Below are 22,837 nucleotides of genomic sequence, written 5' to 3' on the forward strand. Positions count from 1 at the left end.
GACTCTTCTGTTTGGAAGGACCCTCTTTCAATACCCATGAGATTTTTTGAGGCCCACAAAAAAGAAAATGGGGTTCTTGACATCCCCTGGGGAATCTGAAAGCGGTTTTAGGAACAGGGAAAGATGTCAAAGTAAGATAGTACAAATCAACACAGTTCATTCATAGAGTCATAGGAACTGTAGCTGCCATCTAGATCTTGTGGAGGGAAAGAATGCAACTCAGTTATGAGAGGAAACAGGAGAACTATTAAATGGTTTACATTGTTTTAACCACAAGGGTAAGGAAGGCCAACATTTGTGTGGAAATATGCAAGCATAGTTGTAGTTTTCAACCAAAGAATATCCTGAAAATTAAGATCTTTAGCTTCTGAAAATTCAATTATAAAGAAAATAAAGAAAACTAGAGGCATGTCTGGATACATTTTGGAGTCAGATCCACCTTGGAGAAAGGCTTGGGGACATTTCTAAAAGAATTTTACCACACAAAAGCAGCATAATATAACTTGGGAATTAAAGGAAGAATTTAAGCCTAAGTTCTCCTTAGAGTTCTGGGTAATCTACTTGGTTATTTCACTTGGTATCTTGGGTGGTATCAGCAGTAAGTGTTAGGTGATGAATTTGTTTATGCACAACTATCAAGATGTACCCTAGGATCCCTGATTCAAAGGATGGCCAGAAATCAAGAACTTACCTTGTGCCCTATGTCAAAGTTCCCAGTAATTAAATCCTTACAACTCAAAATATGTTTGATAGGCAAACAAGAATGTCATCACATAGCAGTTAGGGATGCAATAACTTAGGCCTTACTCTAAGAGAATCATAATCTATAATTAAAAAGATGTCAAGGTGATTTATATAAGGGTTAGTTTTCAAGAGCCCTGATTTGAGGTGACCTAATGCTGCGATTACTTTCCTTTTGCTTGCTACCACCGCAGAGTGCTGGAATTGACCTGAGAGGTGTAGACCGCATTATCCATGCAATAGTGGAGGAGAAGAAAAAGTCCCCAGCAGCTGTATTTGTAGATCTAGACAATTAGTGAAGTCCACTCTATTACCATTTGATTTCATTCCAGTGAGCATCGTTCATGTGCCTGACATTTTCCTTGATCCAGGGGATACATAAAACATGATTCCAACATTGAAGAAGGGATAAAGAAACATGTAATTAGAAGATATTGATAAGAACAACTTGTTGCATTTGTTTTATGACACATCAAATGGGCTTATTTATAAACATCTAAAATGCTCTTAACTGATTCTGTAATTCCTCACTACTGTGTGGTGGCTCAGTGTCATTCTCCTGAATAACGATGATGCATGGTCTTTTAGCAAATTCAAGGAGAGATGGAAATATAAATACATATTACAATACAGTGTGGGAAATAATATCATAATTATTTATAAATTTATGGAGAGTTATTCAGCATTTTAAAATTCTTACACTTTTTTTTTTTTTTTGAGACAGGGTCTCACTCTCTCACCCAGGCTGGATTGCAGGGGCACGACCTCAGCTTACTGCAGCCTCTACCTCCTGGGCTTAGGCAATCCTCTCACCTCAGCCTCCTGAGCATCTGGGAATACAGGTGGGAACCACCACAACTGGCTAATTTTTTGTATTTTTGGTAGAGATGGGGTTTCACCATGTTGCCGAGGCTGGTATAGCTCAGGTGATCCACCCGCCTCAGCCTCCCAAAGTTCTGGGATTATAGGCATGAGCCACCGTGCCTGGTCTATTATTACATTTCAATTCAGTAATCTATCATTTGACAATCACACGTTTCCCCAATAAGTAAGGTTATACTGGCCTCAAAAGATGACATGGGAGGCATTTCTGCTATATTCTTAGAAATAATTTGTGTATATTGGTAGTACAACATTCCTAAACATTTTTGAGAAATTTTCAGTGAAATCATGTGAACACAAAGTGTTGTTGTTGTTTTTTTTTTTTCTGTCAAAAGGTTTTGATTAATGATACAATTTATGTAATGGATAAAAAGGTCTTCAGATTTTTAATTTATTTCAAGTTGTGGTATCCAAAGAATTTGTCTATTTCACCCTGATTGTCAAATATATTGGTTTAAACTTGTTCATAATGTACTGTCTCTCCAATCATCTACAGAGTTATTTGTCATATTAGCAAAATGTGATTTTACTTATTTTTTCATTTAATCACTATTGATAAGGACCTCCTCAATTTTATAAACACTAAAAGGCAATTTGGCTTTATTGTTTTTTTCCCCCTATTGTATATGCATTGAGTTCTGCTATTGTCCTTGTTATTAGAAAGTTTCACTTTAGAGAAGTTTCGGTTGTTGTTCTCTCACTAGCTTCTGGCTATGTAAGTTAAGATCATTGAGTTTTGAGCATTTCTTCTCTTTTAATATCTCCCTTTAAGGTCATATTTTTTCCTTTAAGCATTTCTGTAATTTCACACCACCAAGTTTTTTTTAGCAATAAATTCATTTTTATTGAATTCAAAATACTTTCTAAACTCCATTTCAACCTATTAGGTCCATAGGTTCAGAAGCGTATTGCTTAATTTCCACACAGTTGCAGATTTTCTAGCTTAATTCTATAGTTGTCAGACAATACTTGCTGAATAATTGCAAATCATTCTATAATTTGACTATTCTACATTTTGAATCATTAAATGATTGAATATTCTATATGCCTTTGAAAACCCTTTTGTTTGGTGGAGTGTAATATATATGTCAATTATATCAAGTTTTTTTAACTGTTTATATAGATATTCTATATCCTTAATGCATTTTCATCTGATTGATATATCCAGAGAGCAGTGTAAACGTTTCCCACTGTGATTTTGGATATGGCTCTTTCTCCTTTTAATTCTACTAATTTTACTTCATATACTTTGAAGCTGTATTATTTTATTCAGTTAATGTTGAATTGCAACATCTTCATGTAGATTTACCTTTTTATCATTATGACATTTCCCCCTTTATCTTTAGTAATGTTTCCTGCCTTAAACATTACCTCACCTTATATTAAAATTACTACATCACGAATCTACAAAAATTACATTTGTGTTTACAGGAACAGATTTTTCCTTGTTCTTAACTTATAATTTAAATCCTATTTAAGGCATATCTCTTATAGACAACATACATTTGGGTTTTGTGTCTTTATCCAGACCAACAATCTTAGCAGCCTTTTAATTAGAGTATTAGTACATTTACATTTAATATATTTATTGATATATTTAAGATTACAGCACTCATCTTGATATTTTTTTCTTATTGACCCTCTCTGTTGTTCTTAGCATTTCTTCCTTCTTAGCATTGCTTAGGCTAATCAATGACTTTCATTATTTAATTTTTCAGCTATAGTTAGTTTTTAGGAGTTATGCTGTCTTTTAGTAGTTACTCTAGAAATTACTAGTCCTGAACTATTATAATCTAACATAAATATTACCATTAACATTTCCATAATAATGCTAGAACCTTAGAACACATTAGCTCCTTTCTACCTTTCGTGTTATTGTTGTAATGAATTTTAATTTTCCAAACATTTACATCCCCAAAGATTTTATTGCTATTGTTTTGTGTTTAACAATACCACCTGTGTTATTCTTTCTATTATCTTCTTTCCTTCCTAAAATTCAATTTTTCTCTCTGGGGTGTTTTTTTCTCATTCTGCCTAAATAACTACCTTTAGTATTTCCTTCAGTTAAAGTTTGCTAATAATTATTTATCTTAGGTGTTGTTGAAAAATGCTTTCATTTCATCTTCATTGTTGAAGAATATTTTTGCAGGTTAAAGAATTCTAGGTTGGCATTTTAAAGCACTTTAAAGATGTCATTCAATTGCCTTCCTGTTGAAAGGTCACCTGTCAGTCTTTTTCTGTTCTTTTGGGTCTTTGGGTCTTTTATCTTTGTGCGCCTTTTATAATTTTCTCTTTAATTTAGATTTTTAATGTTTCTATTCATCTATATCTAAATCTGTTTTCCTTGATTACACTTGAAATATTAAAGTATTCTTGAATCTGTGGGTTGATGTTACTAATTAATTTTGGAAAACTTTCTGCCATCTTCACTTCAGATATTGTTTCTATCCAATTCTGTTTTTTTATCCTGTTAGTTCAATAATGTGCATATTGAATCTTTTGTTGAACTCACATGTTTTTGACATTCTTTTCTCTCATTTTTTTAGTATTTTTAACCCTTTTCTGTGCTTTAGTTTGGAAAATCTTAATAAATTATTTCTCAAGTTCCTTAATTATAAATTCTATTCTTTTAAATCTATTATTAAACCTACTTAATGAGTTTTTGCTTCTAGATATTATATTTCTAAGTCTTAGAATTTCCATTTCATTCTTTACATAAATTCCAGCTCTCGGGGGGTAAATTCTTTCTCTTTCAATGAATTAGTTCTAGTTTTCCCATTTATTTTCTTTAATATATTGTGTATGTGTTTTTAAAAATCTTCATCAGATAATTAAAATATCTGAATCATCTCTTGGTCTATTTCAATTGTGTATCTTCTTCTCTTTCAATCATTACATTCTTTCTTTTAGCATCTGTAATGATTTTCAATTGCCTGATGTCATGCACATAAATAAATTGTAAATGTCTAAATAATGGTATCTTTATCCTGAGATGTTTCTCTTTTCTCTCAACTAGAGAGATAAAGTGATGGGTAATCAGCTTATTTCAATCAATAATTGTGCTGAGTTGTATCTGTATTTAGTTCTGGTAATCTTCAGTCTGTACTTGGTTTGCCCCTGTCTTGTTCTTCAGGTCTTTTCACATGAAAGTCTAGTGTATTCTATAGAGTCCTTCCCTGTCTTCAAATTAATTTGGCATGACTGCCGAAAAACTTTCATTATGCATTTACAGAGTTTTCCATTTATATTTTTAGCATAGTACAGAATTTGCCTAATGCCTTAACAGAAAAATTGCTTATGTGCTTTAGACCACCTCCCTCCAAGCTATGCTGATTTATACATTTGCCAAAAAATAGCGTTCAACAGGGTGTAAAGCCTGAATTCTCAGCCTCCTGCTTCAACCAGAAATAACAAATGCACCCAGGGTATAGCACATTTACAAAGCCAGCTGATCTTTTTGGAATATAACCTTTTTTCAGTAGTCATTACTTTAACAGATCTCTGTTGTTTTCAACTTATTGGTATCTAAAGTTTACAATATATATACACACAGAAGTACTAGATAAATTATACAAATATATATTTCTTGCTTTATCTCATGGTCAATTTATATAAGGATTTTGGTAGTTCATATAAAACATTCTGGCCGAGTGTGGTGGCTCATGCCTGTAATCCTAACACTTTGGGAGGCCAATGAGGGCAGATCACTTGAGGTCAGGAGTTCCAGACCAGCCTGGCGAACATGGCAAAACCCTATCTCTACTAAAAATACAAAAATTAACTTAGTGTGGTGGCACGCACCTGTAATCCCAGCTACTTGGGAGGCTGTGGCAGGAAAATTGCTTGTACCCAGGAGGCAGAGGCTACAGTGAGCTGAGATTGCACCACTGCACTCCAGCCTGGGTGACAGAGCAGGACTCTATCTCAAAAACGATAATAAAATTATTTTTCCTCTTTTATTCATTTTTTTACAAAATAAATTTTGCTTTATTCTCTTTTTTGTTCTCTTAGTAGAAAGTGAATTAAAGAAGTTGGATTCTTTGGGGATGATGATAAATCTTTTTGGACATTTTGAATTTAAGGTGACAATAGAATTGGCCTGACACCAGCAGGAAGTTGGAGATGTGACATGTTAACTCAGCAACAAGGTCAAGACTGAAGATATGAATGTGGTAGACATATGTGTAAAGATTATAGTTTATGTCAGTGAATGGCATTTTCAAGTAAAAGAATGGAGACAGAGAATAAGAACATTTCATGGACTCTTTTCCTCACTTTAGAGATATTAAAAGGAAATAGAAAATAAAGAAAAATGAATTTAAGAAATGAGGAAATAATCAGTTTAATTCAATGAAGTATAAAGGAAAACAAAAGAAAGGAGATGGTGACTGACCAAATTCTAACTGGTTGGTTCATTTCTAGATTTGGGAAAGAGTTACATTACATTTAATTATTAATAACAGGTCGAATATCTTTCCCTGCATCATCAGGCAAAAATCTGCTTTGATAGTTGGGAAATAAAAATTTTTCTAATTAGTTTAGTAATAGTTAATTGAAATTTTCTGAGATATATAAATTTTACAGTAAGAAAATCAAAATTTAAAAATGAACTCAATATATTGTCATTATAATATTTGTTAAATTTTGTCTTAAATCAATTATTATAGGTAGTCTTTGTTTAATAGTGATTGCTCATATATTTTTATCTCATGAAGAAAAGTAAAGAAGAAGAGTTATTTTTCAAATAAAAAAGATTATAACATATTTCTCTGCATACCATCTTTTTACATATGAGGTCAGAAAAGCAAATTTTGTTACAAGCATTGATTTCATTGAGCAAAAGAATCCAAATATCTGATATCTTTCTAAATGAATTATTCATTTTGTTACAGAAGAAATAAAACTGAGATTGTTGGAACGGTACATTATTCCACATTGCACTTGCATCTGGTTTTAAGGATTTGTTCCCTATAGCCTACGGTATATGACAGGTTTTATCTCCTTCCTGTCTCTTAACATTCACAAGAGTGCAATTTTATTCCCTAAAGTTTAAATAAGCCACATTGTTACATGACTTTTTTATATAACCAATTTTTAAATTGATAAGTTATATCTAGATCTCTGAAGCAACTATCAAAATTATTAAAATACGACAGCTTTCTAGGATGTGTTCATTCTGAAACATACATTAGGTATAAATTTCTGTCACTATAGCGAAATCTGAGAGAGATACACCTGCATCCCCTAGTCCAAAGGGTTAAATAAAGACAAATTGTGTTGTTTTAAGTGTACAATAATCCCTTGGTTTATCCTTCATGCTCTGTAAGTTTATTGTTTTATTTGTAAAGTTAGGCACATTATTCACTAATGGTGCCCCATACATTATAAAAGTAGAAACATATCTGAAAACAGTAATATGAAGAAAAGTGTAGGTATATAATTTCAGCCTGAGTAATTTATAAGTTTATCATATGCAATATAATATAGGTTTTTACAGACAATCAGAAGACCACTAATTTCCTTCCCTTTGTATTACTATTCAAAAAAATAATGTAATAAATTTTGTTCTCCCAGATGAACTGAATAGATTAGTTACCATATTATATGTGTTTTCCTTCTTACTGCTATATACTTTCAACTTAAAAATTACTTCAGAACAAATAGCGTATCTCTCCTGTGTTGAAAATAACTCAACTCAGTTGATGGCTGAGGTTAGTTCTTATTTCTCTCTATTTGATATATGATCAAGAGAACCACAATTGCCAAGAATAATACAACAGAATAATAAGGCTATATGAGGAATTGTCAAAACTATTAATTCAATAGCCCAAGTCACAGTTGATGCTCAAAGGCAATTTCAAACAGTTACCAGACACTTCAGGTTACAGACTAATTTTTTCTCAGTTTCCTTAACAGGACATCTACGAAAATATCAACCCAGGAAGTTACACACCGCTAAATGCTTTAGGATATTTAGTTTCAACACTAATATCTCATGCATTAGCATAAGCAGAAATAATTACAATTATATTAAATGTGTATGTTTATTTGCTGCTATCATCTTACATATCATTTTATATTATATTCCCATCATTTTGTTAATTTAACTATGATATAACATTTAAAAGTTTCTCCGGTGGATTATTTTTATTTTTCCTTAGATTTTGTGGACACTATAATTAAAATATGTTATTTGAAATTTTAATAATAATGTTGGATTTTCATAGAATTTTCAATGAAGAAAATATATTAACTACATCCCTATGTATACAAAGAAAGCACAATCAAAAGGGTTAGTCCTGTGTATCACATTATTGAAATTAAGTCATTTCAATATGAATGTACACAGGCAGTTGGTTGATCACTATAATTTCCGTTTCACTCATAGGCATATGGCAGATAGTTCATTAGAAAAAGCAGAGAAGACAGCACAAAGTTCTAAACTCTAATCAGGTAACAAAAATTTACCTTAATGTTTTACCACATTTTATTACCTATTACCAATATCAATTATGAAGCCATCATCTCTTTACAAAAGATTTCATGGAAATAAATACACCTCTTTCACATATATAAAGCCCACAAAATTTCAACCCTGATTCTATTTCACAAACGTCTCCCTCAGCCTCAAACTAACTGATCTATTCATAGGTTAGACACATTCAAACTATTTTTTTTTTTTTTTGGTGGATTGAGAAAAACAATGGTTTACATTCTTTTAGTATTATCAGAAGTTTCATGTGTACCATTTTTGAGTTTCTATCTTTCTGTACATTTTTCCATTACCATTGCTTCCTTCTAGCACTGTATTACTTGAAGAATATGAGGCAGTTATAACAACTAAAGAATTAAATGGTATAAATACACCTTTTTTCAAACCCTTTGAACAGGAAAGAGAGGAAAACCCAGTACAGATAACTATATAACTTTGCCCTTTATGGTTTTCTTTTAGATTATTTGTTAAAAGGGAAATTATTAAATTTTTATGTGCTCTGCACAGCCTAGCCTTAGTTTATAGGATGAGAAGAAAATAAAAGATTAACTGTTTTATTGCCAAGGGATAGTCATTATCTGCCCGTGTACATTGGAAGAATTCTTAGCGCCCTGGCTGTGGTTTCAATGCCTGTGTCCAAGGTCATGAAGTCATGAGCTTTATTCTGTGCCCGCAGTCATCATGTGGAGCAGTGAACACAATTACAGAACATTTGTGCAGCCAGCTTTGCTCAAATCTCTTTCTCTCTTTTCTTAATATTAAACAAATTCTCTGATCTGCTGGATCATTTTACTCAGGCAATATGTCTGAACACCTGCCTTACAATTTTTAAGGTGATTATTTAAAATTGAAAATATCATTAAAAGTCATCCTACTGTGGAACTTCTTTGAAGAAAGTGGATTATAGAGTAGTAGAGATATATAAATTGGGCAAGGAATTCAAATCCTTGGAAAAGCGTGTCTGCTTTTCTTACACTGAGGCGAATGTGAGTTTTCAGCAGCAATCCTGTCTGGGTCCCTCCTAGAGCCACTGAACAATTTCTTTTCATTGGTCACGGCACCTTCCTGAAAAGACTGCCTGCTAACCAGAGTGTGGGGAACGATGCCCTGAAAGAAACACAGAAATGGCATCCTCTAGGGAGATTTTGTCAGCCATGGTGAGGACTGTGTAATAAAATTACACATTCAAGAAGCTTTGGTTCTCTCTCATATCATGATGTCATCTTATTTTATCCTTCATCTTTTGTCATTGAATAAAAACAAATCAAGATGATTTTCACTTGATATAAAGCCACATATCACAGTTAAATAATAAACAGCACATGCTGAGTGTTTTGTGGAACTCCTGCATTTAGGATCATAAATGTGTATTACCATTCTCCTCTTCTCTCTCCTGCCAAAATATATAGCTTGACAAGGCAAAAGTAGTTCCTGAGGAATTTTCTTTAAAAATTTTTTTTTTAGCTGTCTTGGTCTTTTAAAGCACGCAAGTATCTCTAGGTTTTAAAAACATCAACATGTCTCCAGGGACCTTCTGCTCTAATACAGGGTAAGTAAAAGAGTATTTTTACAATTTTTATGTTTTGAAGTTTTAAATACGAGGAAGTACATACAAGTTTGAAACTCTCTCAAGAGTCAGAATTTGCTACTACCTTGAATGGATTACCTCATTTTACTTATTTGTTGTCAACTGCATTCTAACAGAAGGATGATGGTTTTTGAGATCTGAAGTCTATGCTATTTGAGTAGTAAGGGCATCCATGTGAAAAATATAGTAGCAAGATACACACATACAGAGCACAAAAAAACTACGTGAAAAAAGCAAGTATTTAGTTTTCCTAGCCTTTTTAGAATAAAGGGTTTATTTTATTCATTTCTGTAACATATTATATCCCTCTAGTAAGAATTTCATTCAACCAAAGCCCATTAACTGTTAAATTATTGCACTGCTATTTAAAATCAATAATGAAAATGTTTAGCAGAGTAATAAGCAAACTAAGTGATTTCAGAAATCTTCAAGATTTTTTTTTTAATTCACATTTTGCTTCAGAAATGTCTCAGTGGTTAATGTTTTAAAGTACACTGGTCACTGTAATAATCAACATTTCACATTAGTTTTGCTTAAGAAAAAGTACATTTTTGTGACTCACTAAACATATTTTTAAGAGAAAAATGCAGAAATATAAATCAAGACACCTTTCATTTTACTTTCATTGAGGTGCATCTAAGCAAGCAGAACAGGATGAGACTCTGCCTTACTTAGGAAGACACTTGCTAACACACTACTGATGACCCAGGCAAATTAGAGGTAAATTACCTTTGAGAGGTCCCCAGCCTCCAAATAGAAGCAGATAACAAACACATTCCACGTAACCCAGAGGACTAGCCAGACAGCATACTGTAGAGAAGTGAGAGAGAAATAACATATAATTAATTTCGAATCAGTCGAGTATGATTCAAATAAAACTTGAACTTTTGCACACCCAAATATAAGATTAGCGGGAAAGGTTAGATATTGCTTCTCTCTAAGGAACAAGATTAGATGTACGTTTATCTCTGTTGAGTTTTTTTTTTTTTCCTTTTCTTTTTTTCTTTCTTTTCTTTTTCTTCTTTTTTTTTTTTTTTTTTTTTTTTTTTTGACAAAGTCTCACTCTGCCACCCAGGCTGGAGTGCCGTGGCATGATCTCGGCTCACTGCAACCTCTTTCTCCCGGGTTCAAGTGATTCTGCACTCTCAGCCTCCCAAGTAGCTGGGACTACAGGTGCGTGCCACCACACCTAGCTAATTTTTGTATTTTCATTAGGGATGGGGCTTTGTCATGTTGGCCAGGCTGGACTGTTTTTTCTTTTTTCTTACTGTTACAGACTCATAATATTACAGCTCAAATCTGCTTCAGGATAAATTTTTTGGTTTTAAGACAAAAAATAGTAATCCACATTTTTGTTTTAAGAGTGAATAATTATAGTTTCTAGACATCTAAAAAAAATTCAATGCTCTAACATACATGTCAGATAAAACCCACCAAAAGAAAACTCACAGTTTCCTTAGCAAAACCATCCCCATGTAGGACAATGTATAACCTTTTCCCAAGTTGTCAAGGATAATCTTCAAATCAGTCTTTCTGCCTCTATCCCATTCTAATCAGCTTTCTCTCTTTGGTGTCTCCTTTTCACATCTCCATTCACCTTCTTATTTTATCATTTCACTATCTCCCATTACAGTGACCATCTAGCTAGTATCCCTAAATTTATTCTATTTTCTCTTTAGTGTACCTTCTTTAACGATGACAGATTTTCTTACTAAGATATAGTTCTCATCATTCAGTCAGCTAAAATGTATGAAGCACCCAGAAGGCAACATGCTAGCAAGACACTGAGAATACAGAGACCAATGATGAATTCCTCCTGAACTCAAATCAAGTGAGGGTGATAGATTTTTTAAAAATAGATCATTATTATACAGGAATCATAAAAATATATAAAGTCTGAGCACAAGGAAGGAAAATGAGAGGAGTACATAACCTGTTCTGAGAAAAAGAATCTGCAAAGCTTAACAAAAGAGGTTAAGAAACACCTTCCAGAAGAGATGAATCAAGCTTAAAATGAATGGACTTAAAAGCATGGGGGGTTGGAAGGGCTTTCATGGGAGGGTCCTGGAAACAAAGGAAAGAGCAGGTGTGAATTTTTAAAAAGTGGAACAAGATGGTATCATGTCACTTCCCTTCTAAACAAATGCCAGTGGCTCCCATCCTTTCTAGGTGAGTTCCAACATCTTTAATTTATGCTTCACGAACCTCCATGATCATGATCATGATCTTGTACCTTGTTATCTTTTGAGATAACATATGCGTTTCAGTTGATCTCTGGAGTAATCCTCGATTCCAGACACATATATTATTTGCTCTTCCATGTAGATGGAAAGTTATTTCCCACCTCTGTGCCTTTTTGTGTATTATTGTTGGGGTGATCAGACCCAACACCAGGTTGTGGGAGTGACAAAGTCTGGCAGAGTCAAAGGAATGAGAAAAGACAGTTTGAGAGAGAAAGTGGGTCCAGGGGGCCATCGCGAGTGTGGAGGTCACAAAGGCCCCAAGCTCTGGAAGCCCAGTCTATTTATTGGTGCTCAAACAAAGAAACAGGTGGTGAGAATGTGGGGGTTGAAAGGGCAAGCGTATGATCTACAGCTGTGATGGTTTAGTATTTCCTTTGAAGCATATGGAACATATTCTGCTACTTGAGATAATGGAGAGCAGGTTCTTTTAACTCAAGATACAATCGATCCTGGGAGGGCAAGGAACAAAGAGCTAGCAAGCCTAGACACAATCCAGAGCCATGAGCCCTGGATTCTATCCAAGCCACGAGGGGTTTTGTGCCCTGGGCTTAGATTGTAGTGTGTCAGGGCAGCCTTCTGCCCTTTGGCACAGAGCTTGGTGTTCCAAAGGCCACAAGGGGTTTTAGACTCTAGACTCTGGACCCTGGACATGTTCCAAGGCTCTTTTACATTGTGTCAGACATGCAAGCCCTGCTTCAGCTTCTCTCAACACTCAGCTTTTCTCCCAACAATTATCCATGTATTTTTGAATACTTTTACTTTCCCCTAGGCACTCTTCTTACCACCTATCATTTCTTTAAACGGTTAATTCAAATATCACCTCCTTCATGAACAAGAATTTCCTGAGCCCTACTTAGTGCTGCAATAAATTTTGTTTCTCCTAATTTCATATGAAATGTCTTATATCTGATTATTTGCATATTTTCTCCAATGCACAATGGTAAGCTCCTTAAAAGACTACTTTTTAATTTTTATGTTCCTAGGTTCCTAACTTAGTATTTTGCACAAAATAGGTATTAAGACAATATTTTCTAAGTCCATGAATAAGTAGCAATATGGAGAAAAATTGTATTATTTTCAGATGCAGAACCCATTCTTCCCTCTCAGACCCAGTTTTTGTTACATTACTATGATCATTCATGTAGTATGAGGAGTGAGAGCTCTATGTGAGGAGTTTGTGTAACAATAAATGATAACTCAACTGTTTTCTAAAGGAGGTGGTTTCATCTAACTGCTTAATGTGTGCATTGCTCAATGGAGTATAATGTTAGGGCAAACTAAATGATCCAACACAAAATATGGAATTTGAGAAGCTCTATGAGTTGAGGGCTGGATGTAGAGACAGAATCAGGGAGCCAAGCAAACTGTAGCAAGAGAGGAACTTCAATTATAGAACAGAGATCTAAGGAGAAATTTAAGTTTGTTTCAATGACTTAAGTGATTACAAGATACAGAGAAAGCATGACCGATTATAATGTTTTATCATGTCCTTTGTGCACAATGACATATTTTCCCCATATTTTTTATAATGGAGAGCTAAATCAACACCAGTTACTAAAAGTAAAAGTAGCAGGATACTAAGATTTCAGCAATGGCTGATGAGCTAATGAGAGACACTGTATTACACATATCAAATTCTCTTGAAAATTTGTCATTGGCAAGCATTCTTTCCAATATAGTATTTAAAAATGTCAATGTTGAAGCTTCTTAATTTCATAACTAAAATTATATTTTATGCTTATTAAATGCTAACCATGTTTATCTGTATTCATGTGGTATATAGGGCACAGTCATTACTTCAGTATATGTTGAAAATATAATAAAAATTTGGAATCTTCATTTATACTTAGTTACTTATATTTATGTGTATGTATAAATGTAAATTATACTTAGTTTGGTTAAAAATCAAGCTGAAAAATTTAAGTTTTAGTCACCAAAATTAATAATTTTACGAAACCATATGACAGGTAATGGATTATATGCAAATAACTAGCATATAGAGAATAAGAACTCAGAACCTAACATCTGGTTCTGTCACTTTATGATCTTTGGCTATCTTCAAGTGATATGACCTATTACAATTAAGTTTACTTAAATATAAAATAGGCTTATTAGTAGTAGCAAACTCCATGGCTTCAGTGAGAATGGAATGATCAACTGTTGAAAAGTACACAATACTTGAATTTTCATTATATGTTGTCATTTTCTTATGACGGTTATGTTACATCACCATCTCTTCTTGTTAAAATAATAACCAGTAGGGTTGGGTGTGGTGGCTCAGGCCTGTAATCCCAGCACTTTGGGAGGCTGAGGTGCGTGGATCACCTGAGGTCAGCAGTTTGAGACCAGTGGACCAACATGGCAAAACCGTGTCTCTACTAAAAATACAAAATTAGCCAAGCATCGTGGCAGATGCCTGTAATCCCAGCTACTAGAGAGACTGAGGCAGGAGAATCACTTGAACCCGGGAGGCAGAGGTTGCAGTGAGCCAAGATTGCGCCACTGCACTCCAGCCTGGGTGACAGAGGAAGACTTCATCTCAAAATGAATGAATGAATGAATAAATAAAATAACAGTAATCCCCAAAGACGGTGTGTCATTCTGCCACCCTTGCTGGAAGGCAGTGGTATGATCTTCGATCACTGCAGCTTCAACTGCCCTGGTTCAGGTAATCCTTCCACCTCAGCCTCTTGGGTAGCTGGAACTACAAGCATGCACCACCATGCCTGGCTAATTTGTTGTATTTTTTGTAGGCCAGAGTTTCACTATATTGGTCTCAAACTCCTGGGCTCAAGCTATCTGCCTGCCTCAGCCTCTCAAACTTCTCATATTAACTGATATAAAACATTGGTCCATTATATTGAACTTGCAAACTAGATTTGTTTACTTAATGCAACATATTATTCATTAAATTAAGGGTTTTTGATATATTAATGCCATTATTTATAGATGAATGCTATTTCATGAAACCAACGTTTCACTAAAATAACAGTTTATTATTTCTAACAGCACAATACATAATTATAAAGCATTTTCTATATCTTATTTTACAAGTTGCATTTTTAAAAATATTTTTATTTATTTATTTACTTTTTAGAGAAGGCGTCTCACTCTGCTGCCCAGGCTGGAGTGCAGTGGTGCTATCATAGCTCACTGAAGCCTTGAACTCCAGGAGTCCATGATCCTCCTGCCTCAGCCTCTTGAATAGCTAGGACTACAGGTACGTGCCACCATGCCCAGCTATGAGTTGCCTCTTGACAGTATTTATTGGCAATTATTTTGGAGCAGAAAATAATTTTTTAGTCCCCTTTTTCTAGAGCAATTCAGAAGGATATGTACATAAAGAAAATAGCAAATGTTCCTTTCATATCCTTGCATTTACTTTCATTATTTTCACTTAATTGTATATTTCATTACAATCCAGTTAGTCTCACAATGCACTATACTTCATTACAGATTTACCAAAAAAAAAATTATCACTGTCACTGGTGTAACCCCTTTAATGAACATAGAAATCCACACTAGTGCTACAGAGGGTAATTGCTACTTGTGCATCACTATCCAAAGGCAGGACTTTATCTAATTTATCTCATTTAACTTTCCTCATTAATTTTCTCTCGTTTATCTTTCTTATCCCTCCTATCTTAATCCTCTTATTTTCTTTTTTTAGTCTTTTCTACATTTTTTTCTCATTTTAGTAGCTGGCACTTATCTATATCAAATATCCTGTAATTGGATTTTGCCTAGTTGCCTAAACATTGATGAAGATTTTGTACTGCCTTGTAATTTGGCCTATGCTTTTTGTCAATAAACCTTATTGTTCACCCTGCTCTTAAAATTACTCAGCATAGTTATTTAAGAGTATAAAGATCAGTACAAACTTCTTCCCGGATGCTACAGCTGGTTGATGTGATATAATTGACAATCATGCAGTTTGAGTGTAACTGGAAAAGATCTTCTGCCCTGGAGAGATGGCCTAATATAAAAACAAAATATCACAATTGCTAGATACCACCTAACTTGTAGTTTTCTGCTATAAAACTGATCTTGTTTTAGCCTCATTTTTTTCTTGTGAAGAAAATCTTATATTTTATGTTTCAGATAGAAACTTTGAGATATTATCTGTGATGACAGAAAAATTCTATTGTATGATAAAATTCACTTTTAAGAATTGATTTCTGAAGCACCAGGTGAACCATTTGAGAGATTAATTGAACTTGAGAATCCAGTGAAATGGTTAAAACTATCAGCTAAAAAATGTAATTGAATCATCATGGCTTCCTGTGGTATTTGTGGCTCCAAATGATGAAATCAAATTAGCTATATAAGATAAAAATTAGTTAAGGCTGTTAATCATGAAAGGCCAAAATATTGATTAGGTTCAGAGACATGGCCCTATTATATGTCAAGGGTTATACAATAATTAGAAAGGTAGAACAAGGTAGTATACGACTAAGAACTTAATTAGAAAAGGAGGTGAGTCATGAATCAGTTCACATTTATTAAATACCAGCTGGATGCAAGTGACTTCAACAGAGGCTATAGGGAAATATTACAGGATATAATTGAGTAACTCTTCTAATGTTATTTATATTTATCAATGATTGGCAATTAATGCAAACTATAGGAATGCTTTTAGGTATGATTGTTTCTACTAGGATGCAAAACTAGTATCAGCTCACCGATATCACAGATATCATGCTGCTAATTTTAATGCATATTGAGACAGCCAAGTAAAAATGAGCCCCTGGAGAATACCCAACCGGCCTGAGCACTGGGAGGATGCAGGGGAGCCTCGGGAAGTTCCCGCCTTTTGCAGTGGGGAGGAGGCTGGCTCTCTTCTTCCCATGCGGTAACCTGGAATTCAGTCTGTGAGGCGGGAAACCTACTAACAGGACTCTCTTGCTTTGTTGAGGGTTCCTGTTTCCCTTTTTTTCGTTTTTACCCAATAAACACTGCCCTACTCACCCTACAATATGTCCGCATGCCTAAATTATCCTGGGTCCTCTGACAAAAACCCGGTTTTTTCCTATAACAATAATATAATCAGTTCTAATGAAGTACGATAGAAGCATTCCTAAGGAACACTGTATTAACAAATCTTTTCTTAAAAACAACTTCTGGCCAGGCCTGGTGGTCATTCTTGTAATCCCAGCACTTTGGAAGGCTGAAGTGGGCAGATCCTGAGTCCGGGAGTTCAAGACCAGCCTAGGCAAGAGGATGAAATCCCATCCCTACTAAAAATTTGCTGGGCATGGTGGCGTGTTCTTGTAATCCCAGCTATTCAGCAGGCTGAGGTGGGAAGATCTCTTGAACCTGGGAGATGGAGGTTTCAGTGAGCCAAGACCACTCCACTGTGCTCCAGCCTGGGTGACAGAGCAAGACCCTGTCTCAAAAATAAAAGAAAAAACAACAAAAAAAGACTTGTTTAAGCAAGAAAAAGCTTTAGAATTTTAAACAATTAGGTGTTTTAATATTAACATTAAAGGTATTTTAATAGATATAAATGTATGATCGTAAAACAAACATCCCTGGTCAAAATGGTAGGACAATATTTACCATTTGCACAAAGTTAATTATATTTTCCGCTTAATTTTCTCATCTCCAACAGCAGTAGCATTTAATCTGCTTAGGCATTCTCATCACTGTCTTATTCTTTTCCTATTGTTATGATAAACGAAAAGCAAAAGTGGCCCAAATAAAGCAAATTATTTCCTTTAGGACCAATGCCAGTCTACTTTATGATGTAAATCATGTGTTCTAATTCATAAATCCTGTTACATCTAAATCAAGCTACATAAACCTGTCCCTTAAGAAAAATACCTACATAAAAACGCACTATTATTATAACTTCTAGTTTGTCAGGGATAAAGGTTCTGATAAGGTTATCAGCCAGAGTGCGACAGAAGTCCAGTTCTAATCATAGATTATGCTGCAGATCATAGAGGAAGTCAGATTTCTACCTTCTCATTTTTTACCAATGCTGCTGTCATATGATCAGGCTTTCTTGTGATTTTATATTTGCATAGATGTTTTAATGATTAAATTTAATTCATTTTAAAATAAGATGTATTGTTTTCCCCCCTTATAGAAATTTCTTATTATAGAAAATATTTAAAATTTTGAGCATCAGAAAGGGAAATTGAGAAAATGCTATATTTAATATAATCATCAATATCATTTTAGTGTACAGGTTTCCATTCTTTTTCCTATGAATATATGGTCTAATGTGTGTTTAAATAAAATGGAAATCTTGCTCTGTATTCTGTTACCCGATTTTTTTCAGTTGATTAAAGCGTCTCACTAAGTGTTCTATAACATGTGCCAGTTCAATCATGCACTGTGAGTTATTCAACTACTATTATTTATTTCAACTATTATTTAACTTTTTGTAATTTTCTTGCTTATATTATGATCAATTCCTAGAAATTTCCATTTTGCATAAAAATGTTTAGTTTAGTAAGACATATAAACTCTTTTGGAAATCATGCCTGAAAATATTTTGCTTAAACACTATTCTTAAGACAGACTATGAATGTTAGAACATCCAAAGGGCGTAATTTTAATGAACATATAAACACGACTTTTAAGTTTCATGAAACTCCAAATAAAAACAGTATCCCAAAGGTATTCCATTTTCTTGAAGCAAAAAGTGAAAAATAATTCCCTTTGATTGAAAAAATAATACTCATACAGCATGAAAACACCCGTATATGACTAATTGCTTGCCTTTGCTGGTGCAAAACATTTCATGCCAAGATATTTATATTTCTATAGTCCTAAGGCTGGGAGCATGCCACCGAAAGTGCTTTAGACACCTATAATTATAAATTAAGTTATGTAGAAACGTTTCCCTGGATGTATGCAAATAAATTAGAAATTTGAACATCAACAAAACCTAAAAACTAGTGAAAAATACCAAACTATACTTTTACATGCTTATCCTTAGCAAACTAACACAGGAATAGAACATTAAATACAGCATGTTCTCACCTATAAGTGGGAGCTAAATGATGAGAACTTAAATACAAAGAAGGAAACAGCAGGCATTGGGGTCTACTTGGTAGAAGAGAGGGTGAGAGGAGGGAGAGGAGCAGAAAAAATAACTATTGGGTACTGGGCTTAATACCTAGGTCATGAAATGATATGCACAACAAACCCCCATGACACAAGTTTATCTATTAAGACATCTTCATGTGTACCCACCCACCTAATTTGAAATTTTAAAAAACCAAAAGGCCTAGGGACAAGTTTTTTTTTTTTTTTTTAATAATCATATAGTGATTTTTGTTCATGTATATTTGTCCTTATAACAAGGCGCTAAGATGTAGATGCGTAATTCATAGATCTCAAAATGATGAATAATAAGAAAATAATCTCCAGCAAACTGTTGAAAAGGCAACTTCTCATTGTCACATGTTCATCACTACTTGTTTTTAGAAGTGCCATCAAAAGATAAACTTAATTTTGGCCAGTCAGCAAATAATATGAGTCATATTTATTGATCTATTTGGTTTTGGACGTCTCAGTTTTAGAATTCTAATAAAAGGGGCTTTCCCTATGTTGAAGTTTCTTGGATTAGCCCAATAACACTAAAAAAATTCAATAAAATTGTCTCTAGTTCTGATTACCTAGGTATTGAAAGATGATAGTCAAGATGTATTATAATACAGTTTTTAAAAAATTAGGATCATGTAAATTTGAAGATTTTCATATAATACATCTGATACTCTCTTTATTCTATTGCTTTAATGCCCTCTTCCTGGCCTACCCCGACCTTCCACACACACAATAGTAGGCTGGGAAATGGCCCTCTTCAAGATATTTACATGCTAATCCCTGGGACCTGTGAATGTTACTATTATAGCAATAAATAAATAAATATCTAAAAAGTCTTTGCAGATATGATTAAGTTAAAGATTTTGAGATGAAGAGATTATTTTGTATTACCTGGGTAGGTCCAATGTAATCACCTGTATCCTTATGAGAAGGAGGTAGATGGCTATTTCATACACAAACAGAAACTGATGAGGATAGAGCAGAGAGGGGGTTGCAGATGTGGACTTAAAGACTGAACTAATATGCTACGAACCAGGTAATCCCACAGTTAACAGAACCTGGAAGAGGCAAGGATAGAATTTTCCCCCAGAGACTCTGAAGTCTCTATGATATCCGCTCATTGCTACAGATTTCAAACTTGTGAACTCCAGAAGAATAAATTTCTGCCGTTATTTTGTTGTTGTTGTTGTTTTTAGGTGGAGTCTCATTCTGTCGCCAGGCTGGAGTGTAGTGGCGGGATATCGGCTCACTGCAACGTCCGCCTCCTGGGTTCAAGCGATTCTCCTGCCTCAGCCTCCCGGGTAGCTGGGACTACATGCCCGTGCAACCATGCCCGGCTAATTTTTGTATTTTTAGTACAGTCAGGGTTTCACCATGTTGGCCAGTATGGTCTCAGTCTCTTGATGTTGTGATCTGCCAGCCTCGGCCTCCCACAGTGCTGGGATTACAGGCATGAGCCACCGCGCCCAGCCAATTTCTGCAGTTTTAAACCACCAAGTTTGTAATGATCTGTGGTAATTTGTTACGGCAGCCATGGGAAACTAGTACACCCACCAAAATCTCTCCCTGCCTAACTTCTCTGTCACTAAAATATAATGCTGAAGAGTGTAATATCTAAATACTTGTGGAGTAGTGTAATTAATTTCAAAATTGATTCCCTCCTTTTGGGCAATTACATCACTACTTTAGAATCAGTCCATTGCTAATCTTTAAATGGCAAGCAAATAGAAATTTTTTTTTGGTTATTTGGCTGATGTAATTACTGTGAAGGTCTATGACAGGAAATGAAGTACTCTTGTTTCATAAGCATCTCTGCAAATTCTCAGTGTATTTCCAACATTCTAACAATATAAGACTTTTTTGTTTGTTTTTAGAATAAAGTTCTAGGATGCAGAAATAAACAAATTTAGAGTTCTGAATATTTCCAAACTTGTAAGAAAAATTGTCAAAATGAATTAAGCACCTAGAAAAATATCCCTAATCAAATAACTTTTTATTGCAACAAACTTTGAAAGCAAAGCAGGAGAAAGCAAACGATAATCATCCTCAGTATGATGGTGTAATACTTTTTAGTTAGGATAATGAATTACATGATATCATCAAAAATATTAAAATTCTGATAGCCAAGTAGCAGCTCTACATTTATCAGCTGTCATTGCGGCCTTAAAAATTGGGAGAGGGTTTAAATTACTAATTGTTTATTATCTGTCATTTTAGTTTTCATACCAAATATTCCTCACTATGACTTTCTGACAAATTTTAACACTATAAATGAATAGTGCTATATTTGGCCCAGAGAAGTGAGTGAAGAACATCACTTTTAGCTATATTTTTAGATTTTTATGACCATTTTGACCACTTCAAAGGCATCTGTGATTCTTATTAACTGATGTATCCTGGATAGCTAAAAGTGTTGAGTCCTTTACTCTTATGATAAGTAATTAATTTTAAACAGAAGTATTATTAATCATATATTTAATTATAGTTTTTCTACTGTGCTTCATGAAAAAATGCATGGCACTCATAGACAATGATACTATTTATAAGGTACACCAATGTAAACAAAAAAGATAGCTTGCAGCAGCTGAAAGTGACTAACCCAAGGACTCTAGCCACCCCTGGTTCCTCATGAGAAGCTCAACATCCCAGCACATCTGTAAACTATTACCTGTGAGACTACTGGGAAGGGTTTTGCTCAGAAAAACATATATAGTACCAAATTTCTTTTCAAAAAGATAGGCTTGCTAATGTATCAAAAATGGTCTGTCTGCTCAATCTGCTCAATAGGGTAACTAGAGTTCCCCAGGAGTCTGTATATTCTATAATCACCTAAAATGAGCTTCTGAATATCACATCGCTGGTCCAATTAATTGCTCAGCAATGATAGATAATGTGGACAAATCAAGGAGGCAATGCTCACTCGGTTTGCATTTCTCTTACAGAATTCTAAACTAGGTGTTTGAGTTTATTTATTGTTGTTTTTTGTTTGTTTGTTTGGTTTGGTTTGGTTTGGTTTTTTGAGACAGGGTTTCACTCCCTTACCCAGGCTGGAGTGCAGTGGAGCAATCACGGTTCAATGCACCCTCCACCTCCCAGGCTCAAGTGGTCCTCTCACCTCAGTCTCTTGAGGAGCCGGGACTGGCTAATTATTATTAGCCAGGTGTGTACAGGTGTGTACAGCCATGCCCGGCTAATTATTATTATTATTTTGTAGTTTTGTAGAGACAGGGTCTTGCCATCTTATCCAGGCTGGTCTCACACTCCTAAGCTCAAGGGATCTGCCCATCTCAGCCTCCCAAAATGTTGGGATTACAGGTGTGAGCCACCACACACAGCGAGTATTTTTTTTTTTTTTTTTTTGTATTGCAAGTGCTCATGTGGAGAGTGAAGTTTCAAATTTAAATAAATTTTTTGATGGTACATCATAAATGATTAATATGAATTAAAGCTTTTCAGCTTTGTATTTCCCCCATTTTAGAAGCATATATATTTTTAAGATCTAACAGCTCTCCAGTGACTATCACAAAAGCAGGGTTCCAATCTATTAGTATCATAATTACTTTGGTAAGATTCATTAAAGAATGAAAAGCAGGCTGGGTGCCGTGGCTTACGCCTGTAATCCCAGCACTTTGGGAGGCCGAGGCAGGTGGATCATAAGGTCAGGAGATCGAGACCATCCTGGCCAACATAGTGAAAGCCCGTCTCTAATAAAATACAAAAAATTAGTCGGGCGTGGTGGTGCATGCCTGTAGTCCCAGCTACTCAGGAGGCTGAGGCAGGGGAATCGCTTGAACCCAGGAGGTAGAGGTTGCAATGAGCCAAGATCTCACC

At 34.6% G+C, this 22,837-nt stretch overlaps 1 protein-coding gene across 2 annotated transcripts in view; it reads right to left on the minus strand.

Moving 5' to 3' along the window:
* NKAIN2 (sodium/potassium transporting ATPase interacting 2) overlaps positions 1-22,837 on the minus strand; it is a 1,020,196-nt gene that overhangs the window by 458,110 nt on the left and 539,249 nt on the right. For both annotated transcript variants that reach the window (XR_007725171.1, XM_050788729.1), the window contains exon 3: positions 10,434-10,514. Coding sequence is in view for 1 of the 2 variants with exons in the window: in XM_050788729.1 (XP_050644686.1) it covers positions 10,434-10,514 (81 nt within the window). In the remaining variant the exon portion in view is untranslated. The remainder of the gene's footprint in view (positions 1-10,433; positions 10,515-22,837) is intronic.

Source organism: Macaca thibetana, chromosome 4 (genome assembly GCF_024542745.1).
Source record: "Macaca thibetana thibetana isolate TM-01 chromosome 4, ASM2454274v1, whole genome shotgun sequence".
Taxonomy (NCBI): domain Eukaryota; kingdom Metazoa; phylum Chordata; class Mammalia; order Primates; family Cercopithecidae; genus Macaca; species Macaca thibetana.